This window comes from Benincasa hispida, chromosome 2 (genome assembly GCF_027475165.1).
Source record: "Benincasa hispida cultivar pf3 chromosome 2, pf3_genome.v1.1, whole genome shotgun sequence".
Classification (NCBI taxonomy): Eukaryota; Viridiplantae; Streptophyta; class Magnoliopsida; order Cucurbitales; family Cucurbitaceae; genus Benincasa; species Benincasa hispida.
In genome coordinates, this window is record NC_143479.1 from 70,829,013 (window position 1) to 70,840,205 (window position 11,193).

Sequence of the window (11,193 nt, forward strand, 5' to 3'; positions counted from 1 at the left end):
AAGTGCAGCTTCACTTCATTCCGAAAGTCAAGTGCGGCTTCGCTTCATCTCCAAAATTCAAGTGCGGCTTCGTTTTGTAAGAAAAAAAAAGAAGTTGAAAAAAAAAGAAAATGAAACAGAAAAGATCAAAAGAAAGAAAAAAAAAGAAACAAAAAAGGAAAACGAAAGAAAGAAAGAAAAAGGAAGGAAAATTGAAAAGAAAAAAAATAGAAAAATAGAAAAAAAGAAAAAAAGAAAAAAAATAAAAAAAGAAAGAAAAAATGGAGGTTGTCGTCACCGGTGCTCTCAGCTTGGTCATGCACATCAGTTTGTGGGTTGTCGTCACCAGTATTCATGGGTTTTCGGTTAGTTTTCGTCGGCGCGTGGGTGTTCTCGTGGGTTGTCGTCACCGGTTTTCCTTAGATCTCCGTCATTGTGGGCTTCTTCCAGTGGTGGATCATCATCATGTGTGTTCTTCGATCATTTTCGATTGGTTTTCGTCGGCGCGTGACTTTCCCAGAATGTTCTTTGCTAGCGCGTGGGTTGTTCGGTTGTTCGCGTGGGCTTTCTTGTAGTGTTCTTCGTTGGCGCATGGGCTTTCGATTTTTCAGATCGGAGGGCTTTCGGTTTGTCGTCGGCGCATGGGCTTTCGGTGGTTTCGGTCTTAGAGGTGGGTCGCCGGCATCGTGGCCAGCTTGCCGTTTGTCAGATCTTCCGTCTTAACTCTGTTTGCAAAGGTCTGGTGCTCGCCGATGTTCCAATTTTCGAGCTTCGGTTCGGATCTCTTCAAGTTTGTGGGTTGTTTAAGTTGTTTGCTTGGAAAGGTATAATTTTATTTTCATTTGAATTTAAAGATAAATTATGGTTGGTTTTACGTGACAATTTGAATTTAAAGATAAAATTATCCAAATTTTGGTCTAAAAAAGCTAATTAAATCTTTTAGTAAAAAGAAATAAATATAAATCAAATTATTCGCATGTATAATCTAAATTTAAATATTTAATTTAAACATATTCCTTGTCTTTTGTAATAAATAATCAAATTTGAAATTGAAATATAATATTTATATAATAATAATAATAACGACATAACATTAGATAACTATAGAAGTTAATCGGAGTGGAGACGAGGAATGGAAGGGAGGGAGACGGAGAATGCATATCCCGTTCCCGTTTAAGAGGCGAGGCCCGTCCGCATAGAAAAATTGGACAGCTCTTGATTGGAAGAATCAGGCTCTGCTCTCGTGAAAAAAATGGGATATCTCTAGTTGCCACTCTGTTGATTGGAAGAATTAGAACAGTGTCGCATACCATATACAATGACGGCATAAATGCGGCACAGAGATTGGACTCCAATCCAACCTCGCAGATGCACTTAGCCCCAAGAGTGAGGTGCATCCACCACCTAAATAACATACGAAACTCTTCCTTCAACTTAAACAAAATTCATGCCCAATTGATTACCAATGGCTTCAAACCCCCCTCCCCTTACGCCAAATTAATCACCCATTTCTGCAACAAATCTTCCCCAGAGGCCATCGCCTACGCCCATTTGATATTCCGGCACTACCAACACCCTCCAAATCTCTTCCTCTTCAACACTCTCATAAGATGCGTCCACCTCAACATTCCATCTCCATTTTGCCTCTTGGGTCTCCAACCCCCACTTCGAATTCGACAATTTCACTTTCATTTTCGTGCTCGGAGCTTGCGCGCGAGCCCCATCGGTGTCTACGTTAATGATCGGCAAGCAAATTCATACTCTTATTCTCAAACGCGGGATTGTTTCCAACATTACGGTTGCAGACTACGATGATACATTTTTATGCGATTAATAAAAATGTGGGTACTGCGCGGAAGGTGTTTGATGAAATGTCTGTCAGAAATAGTGTTACCTGGAATGCGATGATTGCAGGGTATTGCTCGCAATGTGCTCACAAGTATGCCCGAGATGCGTTGGAATTGTTTCGGGGGATGTTGGTTGAATCAACGAATTCTGAGGTGAAACCAACGGATACTACAATGGTTTGCCTTCTTTCAGCTGCATCTCAACTGGGTATGCTTGAAACCGGCGCTTGTGTTCATGCATATATCGAGAAGACAATTGATTCCCCTGAAAACGATCTGTTTATTGGCACCGGTTTGGTTAATATGTATTCAAAATGCGGATGTCTTAACAGTGCTTCATCAGTTTTTAAGCAGATGAAGCAGAGGAACGTTTTGACGTGGACAGCCATGGCGACAGGACTGGCCGTTCATGGAAGGGGTAAAGAAGCATTGGAGCTATTGGATGCAATGGGAACTCATGGTGTAAAGCCAAACGCAGTAACTTTCACAAGTCTGCTTTCTGCTTGCTGTCATGGAGGGCTTATTGAAGAGGGGCTCCATTTGTTTCACGTCATGGAGAGGAAGTTTGGGGTTGTGCCTCAAATGCAGCATTATGGCTGCATTGTTGATCTTCTTGGGCGCTCTGGGCACTTGAGAGAGGCATATGAGTTGATACTTGGAATGCCAATGGAACCTGATGGTGTTTTATGGAGGAGTTTGCTGAGTTCTTGTATGGTCCATGGTAATGTTGAAATGGGAGAGAGGGTGGGTAAGTTGCTTGTGGAGAGACAGGGAGGGGAGAGTTTTGATGATGAGCGGTGTGTTGGAAGTGAGGACTTTGTAGCTTTGTCAAATGTTTTGCTTTGCTGAAAGGTGGGAGGATGTGGAGGCTGTAAGAGAGGAGATGAAGATCAAAGGGATTGAAAACAAAGCTGGGTGTAGTTCAGTTCAAACTACGGGTTCTCAAGGCTTGGAAGCCTTATAGGTATTGTTCTCAACTACCTGTTTCTTTGGTGTTTGTAAGAAGCCTAAACTAAACAAAGAAAACATAACATTAGTATAATTTTCAAAAAATTTAAAAGAAATTAAAGGTTAAATTAAAATTTTTAGTCCTAAACTTTCATATTTCTACATACATTGGTCTCTGAACTTAAAGAATGTCAAATAGGTCCTTCAATTTTTAATTTTATCTAATAAAACCCTCACATAGTCAACATTTTTTTAACATGAGTGAATCTATTAAACATAAAATTGAATTTTGTGTCTTATAGAAAATTAAAATTTCAATTTTGTGTCCGATAAATACACACATATATATCAATGAGAAATCTTTTGTGTCCAATAGGTTCATGAGTTTTGAAAATATCCAAATAAGTCAAAGACATATTAGACATAAAATTGAAAAGCTTAAAGATTTATTCAACAGAAAATTAGTTTAAAAACCTATTAGACACAAATTAAAAAAGTACAAAAACCTATTATTAATTTTTAAAATTCAGGAATTTATTTGCCTAAATTTAAAAGTTTGAAGACTAAACTTGTAATTTAAATTGTTGCCAAAGAGAGCTTTCTTGGAGTTTGTTATAAGCTTATAGCTTATAGAGCTGAAAATTATTTAATTCATAAACACTTTTACGGTCTAAAAGAACACTTTTATTTTATGTTGTCTAAAGCGACTTAAAGAATCCTAAACATTTGAAAGTATTTTTGTGGGAAACACTGTGCCAAAGTGCTTAGAAAACTAGTAAACCATTCTTTGAATGCCATCTCATACTAAAGTATGTTTTTCATTTAAAATTGGAAAGCTGTTCATGTAAAGAATATTACAGTGTCTCTTTCATACACTTGGAACAATATCGTCAAAATGTTGCTGCTGATCTCCCTTTCCTGATGGATGATAGGCGCTTGAACTCCCCCGGATGCGCTTCTGAAGATGCTCCAAGCTCGACACTCGCTGCAAGGAAGCGTTCGTGCCTCTTGTTCCTTGACGCAGTTGCCATGTCGGGAGAATTCTTCTGAATATTTGCAGAAGAAATGTCGGCAATATGGTTGTTAGGTGCATCTGTTGATACCTCTGAGGGGCTTCCTTCAAAGGATTGCATGCTAATTGAGGATACGTCCGACATGGCATGGAACATAGATTTCGTACCAGTGATTCGCTTTACAGCTTCTTCAGCCATCTGTACCTGGAAATGGGATCATTGGCATTGTCGTATCAAGAGAGAACAAAAGAAGATAAGGCTTTAGCTTTATATTGTTGTCTCAACTCCCCGCAAATCAGAGTCAGCTATTTACTTACCTTTGCTCTCAAAGTTTCAAGGTCAGCTTTCAGAACTCTGTTATTAACAGCTGCTTCATTGTACTTTTGGCTTATATCACTGAAACGCTTTAGCAATGTTGAATTTTCAACTCTTAATTCAGCAACCTATCAATAATGAATCGTGTCGGCTTATCACTGGTCGATTATATATATATAAATCAGAGACAAAGATAAGTTAGAAGATCACCTGTGTCTCGAGCTCTGTCAAATGTGCTTGCTTTCTCTTTCTCGAGCGTCTAGCTGATTCTCTATTAGAAAGCATTCTGATATAAACAACTGCGTTAGCGTACAATTTTTCAAAGTTCATTTAGTCCCCACATCCACAACTATTATGTATATTTAGTCTTAAATCTCTAAACTTTGCATTATGTTCTTATGTAGTCCTAACTGATAGCATTATGAGCTAAACGACAAAGTAATCACATGTTTGGAAGTGATTTTAAAATTGTTACATCACTTTTGTCTTTTTAAATGAATAAAAAATGTTTTTATTCATTTAAAATCAATTTTGGTAGTATGAAAAATGGGTTTAAAAGTGTAAAATTGAAACTTGAATTGATTTCGAGTAAATGTGTGTTTCGGAGTGATTTTAAACATGAAAAAAGTTATTTTAACCATTTCAATAATTTTATTTACTTAACAAGGTTAAGGGTAGAAAATGCATTATTGGAAGATTTTTAATCTAGCAACTAAATATATGCTACTTTCAAAATTTATGGACTAAACTTATAATTTAACCGAAATGCTATCAATGTTACCTTCTAACACGTTTAGCAGATGCAGGATCCATTTGTTCATTCATATCATTTTCTCCTTCAGCATCATCATCTTCATCAGTCTGCTCTCGATGATGATATATTTGCTGAGCTGACCAGAATTCCAGCCTTTTTTGGCACAGAAGGTGAGAAAGAAATTCCTAAAGGTTCATTCTAAACTCCTGACAATAATTCATTCTAAACTCCTGAACTGAAAATAAATAGAACATTTTCAGGCAACTATTATTTGAGATTATTGTTCTTAAAATTGTTGGACTAACATTTGATGTTAAATTTGGAGTTAATAACTTAGTGAAGATGTTCAAAAAGTAGATTTTAGTGTTTTTAAACTAGATATCATTCTTATACTGTTATATTCAACTTCTAATATGTTTGGAATTCTTCCTTTCATGTTCTCATCATTTTAAAAGTTTTTATTCTTATTCCTATCATGGTGTTTCTAATAATATTGCCTGTGTATTTATATGTGTGGTTTTGGAATTTGAACCTAACTAACAAAGATACGCTCAGTTCGGAGGTATTAAGTCAAAGCAAGTATAGCTCAACTGACATACAAGTCTTTTAAAAACTACGAGAATTGTGGTTCGAATTCTCTATTCTAATTGTACTAAAAAAAATAAAAGGATGGAAGGTAATTAAGAACTCAAACATAAAAATATTTAAGGGAAAAGGAAAAGAAAAAAAAACTCAATTAATTGGTCTTTATTCTTTATCATGATGATTAATTAAATTTCTTTTTTCAGGGAAAAAAAGATTATCATTGATATTCTGATATAAAGTTCTATTTTTCAAAACTAATATTAACTCATTTTTAAAAAAAACTTTAATATATAAACTAAAAGGTTAAGCAAATAATGTTGAGTTTTTGTTTTTCCTTTTTTAGAATAAATGTTATATTAAATATTATGTTCATGTTTCCAAATTATTTTAATTTTAAAAGTAAACATGTCAATATAAGTATAATTTAGCGGTTAAGGATTTTCCTTCTCTTCTAACGAATCATAGATTAAAATATGTCCTCCATATTTACGTGGTAGTATTCTTGTAGAAAGAAAGGGTAAGGTAAGGTGGGTAACAAACTAATGTGAGTATAGTTCAACTGACATGAACTTATACTATCAACTTCGAAATCTGAACTTCAATCCCTTATTTCGTGTATTTTAAAAATAAATAAATAAATAAAGGGGGTAACAATGCAGAAGTGCAAACCTTTTGGAGGGAATTGAGATGGCAAGTGTGAGGCACTGGCTTGAGACTCACTTTGAGCTAAAGTGGAACTTGCACAAGAATCTTGAGTCTTCATAAAAGATCCCTATTGTCACATGAACCAAGGATAATACAAACCCAACTTTACTCAACTTCGAAAATAAAATTACATTATAATCATAGTTATATGTGCAAAAATTTAGTTAAGAGATTCTTTCATGCACATGTTGTAAAAAAAAAATATACGTCAATCGAATTCATGTATATATATATTGACATGAAAAAATTTTCACTTAAGTATTGGTATTACGAAAAACAATTGTGAATCTAAAATCTAAGGACCTCAAATATACGAATTCTCCATTCCATATAGCTAGGGTTGGCAACGGGGCCTAGCCGGGGCGGGGGGATTTCCCATCCCCGCGAGGGGTATTTCCCCCCATTCCGCACTTGCCCAGCCAATTGAAGGCGGGGACGGGGATGAGGATTCTCTGTTGGGGAACGGGCACTCGCGGGGACCCATCCCGACTTTTTTTGTAATATATATAATATAAAAATATTTGTAATTTTTATATATTTATAAAAATATTAGGATACCCTCCCAGTCTCCGTCCCATCTTCGACCGGGGACTCGGTTAGGATCCCCGATCAAACCGGGGATCGGGGACCCGACCCTGCGGGAATTTTTGCCAACCCTACATATAGCATTAAAACTTAAAGAAACAAAAATCTAGATACCTAACCAAAAAAAAAAAAAAAAAAAAAAAAAATCAAAGCTTCACTTAGTAACCATTTTGTTTTGTGTTTGCCACTTTTGAAAACTGTGCTTGTTATTTCACAAATTTGTTTTATAATTTTTTCATAATTTTTAAGTATCATTTGATTTATTGGTCGAATTAAAAAAAAAACGCAAAAGTTTTAATTTTTCCTTTTATAGTTTTCACAATTGGCATGGTTTTGATAGTATTCATAAGTTTAAAATTAAAGATTATAAAAATCATATGTTATGGCTTAAATTATTAGAGTAAAGAGTTAGCAAATTGTAGGGTTAATAATCATAAAGGAGTTGTTAAGTAAATGATATTAAATACAGTTTTTTTTTTAACCAAAATAAGTATTATTACTACTGGTTATTATTTTTTTTTATTTAACTTTTTTTTTTCAACAACTCAATTATACACTTTTTTTATTAAAAAAAAAAATCACCCCTCAATTGAGATTTGAGATGTCAATTTGAAAATTTCACATATATTTTACAATTTTATATGTATCCATTGTACTAGAGGTAGATAAAATATTCTTATTTCATATGATCAACAATATTATGATATACTTTATCATATATCAAATTGTAGTTTAGAGTTTATTGTGGATGTATGATGATTGGTTTAGAGCATTTGTATGTGCCACTAATCATAAACATGATGTAGAAAATTTTACAAACATTATGTCCAAAATTGAAAATGCATGTTTAAAAAAATACATCTATTTTTTTTTTTTTTATGAAAGAACACATCTCAATTTTTTTAAAATATAATTTTATAATGTATTGTATAGTTTTTTTCTTATTAATTACGAAATTTTGTTGTTGTTATTATTTATTGTAACTACACATGTATATTATGTGGTTAAAAAAAATAGTGAAAGTTAATGTGTTCCTTTTTAACATCTCATTTGATCTTCTTTTTACCTGAAAACTTGAATTGTGACCTATTTAGATTGTCTTTAAAAAAATATTTTTAAAAATTCATTTACATTTAAATACTTTTTATTATAAAATACGAGTAAAATTGTTGTTTTTAATCTAAAAAAGTTTCACCTTGCAAAACTAATCTTTTTTTAACTATTTTTTCTAACATCTTTCTTACTTTTTGAAATTTTAGGTGGAGGGTCCACATGGTAAAAATACCATTTTGTCCTTCATTCAAGTTTTTCTATTTTTTTTTTAAATAATTATAACTTCTCAAACCAACTTCAATTTTAGACCCCACGGAAAAAATCTTTTGAATTTCTTGTAAAGATTGAATTTTTCTCATGAAATTTTCCTTAAGAATTGAAAATTTTGAAATTCTATAAATTCCAATTATTACGAAAAATTTGTGAGAGCTTTTGTTTTCAACTCAGAACTTCGAATCATAACTGAAAAAGAAAATTTAACTAAAAATAAAGTACCTTTTACCGAAATTTCTATAAATTTAATTTAAAATAACTAACTTAAACTTAGAAATTGGTAAAAAGAAAAAAAAAGAAAAAAAAGAAAAGAAATTAAAATGTACACGTTAATTTTTTCTAAAGGTGAAATTGGTTTAACTTAGTCTAATTAATTAATTTTTTAAAAATATTTAAATAAAAATTCAAAAAAAAACATACAGACACAACTTATCGTAAAAATTAATTATTTATTAAAAAAACACAACATAAGTGAAAAAAAAATGTAATTTTTTTCTTTAATATTAATTATTTTTATATAAGAATTAAAAAAGAGAGAGAGAGAGTTCCCTCTGCCCAGTTACTCGGTAAATCTTACCAGGAAATTGAAATTCCCGGTAGGTGAGAGTTTTTTCAAAATATATATTATAAAATTAAAAGGAGAAGAAAAAAAACAGAAGTAAAACTCCTCTGTCGAAATTGGAGAGAAGGGGGCTTTAATTTTTTTTAGTTAATATATATTTAATTTTTTTTTAACAAAAAAAAAAAAAAAAAAAAAAAAAAAAAAAAAAAACTAAAGCCACTCTTTCCAAATTTCCCGGTCACTTTCTGGAAAATTGGACAGGATTTTTTTAAAATATATATTTAATTTTAAAAATATTAAAAAACATAAAATCAATATTTACAAGAAATCTTAATGAATTTTTTCGCCTAAAATTGAAGTTGGATTTGAAAAGTGAAAAAAAAGGTAAAATAAAAAACACTTGAATGAGAGATAAAATAGTATTTTCACCATTTGCCACTTATAATCTCAAAAGGTAAGAAAGAGTTTAGAAAAAGTAATTTTATAAGGTAAAAAATTTTTTAGATTAAAAATAATAATTTCTTAAAATATGACTATTAAATACAATGAACTAGTCATTTTAATTTTATATTTAAAAGTACTTTTCAAATTTCATCCGTCGATTTTTTTTTTCAATATATGATCGACTACGTCGGTCATCAGTTGGAGACTATTGATGAAGTTAGTCATCTTGGCAATGATCACAAAAATTGATCATCGGATGTGGTCTTCCGCAGAGCTAGTTGTCACTAGAGATGGTTGTTAGAACATGTTGTCGATGATTATTATTGTCTGTGGTGGTGACGATAGTCACTAATGGTTGTTGTTATGAGAGTTGGTCTTCATCATCCACTAACAGGTGAGAGAAGGGGGAAATGAATACTATTGAAGTCGATAGAGTTAAATAATCGTAAACGATGGGCTAAAACACCAAAAGAAAAAGGAAAAAAAGGTGTTTGGAGGTTGAGAAAATGCAAGTAAAGGAAAGAACAAAAACAAACAACTTGATCTTAATACTCAAGATTATTAACCTCATAAACCAAACGCATATAATGAAGAACAAAAACAAAAGAAGGAAAGCAAAGAGAAAAGTTGAATCTTACCCGACACAAAGCCACAGCCGCACACGCCAGATTCAGCTTACTTTTCAGAAACGCCTGATACTCATCGGAATCATCGCCGCTACTTTTCTTCCTTTCATTCTCAAATCCGCCTTTCCGATTACTCTGTTTCTCCCAACTCTGCTTCAAATTTTCTCCAGTTTCCTTAATTTCAACGGCGTTTGATCGGATTTCTGCCGCGGAAGGCGACGCCGGAGGCGGAGAAATGGAGGAATCCGATACGGAGGCAGCTTCTTGAAGAAATCTCCGGAAAGACCACTCGGATGCGCTCCGGTTCAACCTCGATGATTCCTCCGGCGATGGCCAGAATTGGTTGGGGATTCCGTCGACGGAGAATACTCTGTCCATCATCTCTCAATCTTTCGAGGTCCAACAGCTATAACTTCTCTACCCGACGTTTCCTTTCACCCTTTTTATTGGTTAAAGTAACATTTGAGTCCCCTCATATTTGATTTGGTTGGATTTTAATTTTAAAAAAATATTTGGATACATCTCGAAAATACATATCACTTCTTATCAAATTATTTTATCATAATGTGATATATGCTAAATTATTCTTATTTATTTTTTGAAATATTTTAATTATTTTTTTTTTTTTGTGTGTGTGTGAGTAATAGAAGGGAAACATAGAGATTGACGTATCCCAAGCAAATATTAAATTATTGATGTCGATATCGATATCGAGATTTCAATTTTATGGATATATCAACAGATATTTCTGTAAATCACAAAATTTATAGAATTTAGTTAAATTAATAATTAAGTTATTTTTACTCCAAAATTAAGTTATGGATATTGTTATTAGAAGTCATATTCATATTGGACAAAATAGAAGACATTTATATGTTTTACGAGCATGTATAAAAATTGTTAGAGATGCCCATGGATATTTAATATTGATAACGAACTCTTTAATTTACCGATATATGGATGAATATATCGACATATCCAAAGATATTTTCAACCTTGATCTTAAGATGTATCTAAGTATTACCCTTTAGTTTATCTATTTTCAAATATTTAATTTTAGTTTTGGATGATAATTAGGTTATCCCTAATACCATGCATCCCATCTTTTTCTTACAAAGATGGAATGCACAAAGATGGATTCCACCCAAATTTAATCACTAGATTTTGATTTTTGTTTAATAATAATAATCATAATGATAATATTCAACTTTTAGAAAAGAATAATAAATAAAATTTCAAAATTATTTTCAACATGCTAATATGTAATAAAAAGTTTTTTTTTAAAAAAAAAAATCAACAATTACTAAATTTAAAATTTATTAAAAATGTAAGATTGAAAATAGATATTTTAAAATATAATGACTAAAATTGAATAAATTTTATCATATAGAGACCAAAATGATATTTTAATCTATTTTATATTATCTTCCTTGTCCACTTTATTTATATATATATATATATATATATCATAACTTTTAAAGTTTGGGCAAATTTTTGTTGAATA

The 11,193-nt window shown here is 32.0% G+C and overlaps 1 protein-coding gene and 1 pseudogene across 2 annotated transcripts; one reads left to right on the forward strand and one right to left on the reverse strand.

The window, feature by feature from the left end:
- Positions 1 to 260: 260 nt before the first annotated feature.
- On the forward strand, positions 261 to 3,771 carry LOC120069809 (pentatricopeptide repeat-containing protein At3g18970). The gene is given in 7 exon segments (XM_090311154.1): positions 261 to 486; positions 591 to 803; positions 1,247 to 1,592; positions 1,594 to 1,780; positions 1,782 to 2,662; positions 2,664 to 2,790; positions 3,707 to 3,771. Coding segments are annotated over 6 exon segments (1,980 nt in total). The 3' UTR covers positions 3,707 to 3,771.
- Positions 3,561 to 10,204, reverse strand: LOC120069811 (light-inducible protein CPRF2-like; annotated as a pseudogene). Its single transcript, XR_016527500.1, has 6 exons — positions 9,702 to 10,204; positions 6,111 to 6,213; positions 4,884 to 5,041; positions 4,313 to 4,388; positions 4,105 to 4,230; positions 3,561 to 3,991 (listed from the first exon to the last, which is right to left on the reverse strand). The product of XR_016527500.1 is annotated as a light-inducible protein CPRF2-like (transcript).
- Positions 10,205 to 11,193: the final 989 nt, after the last annotated feature.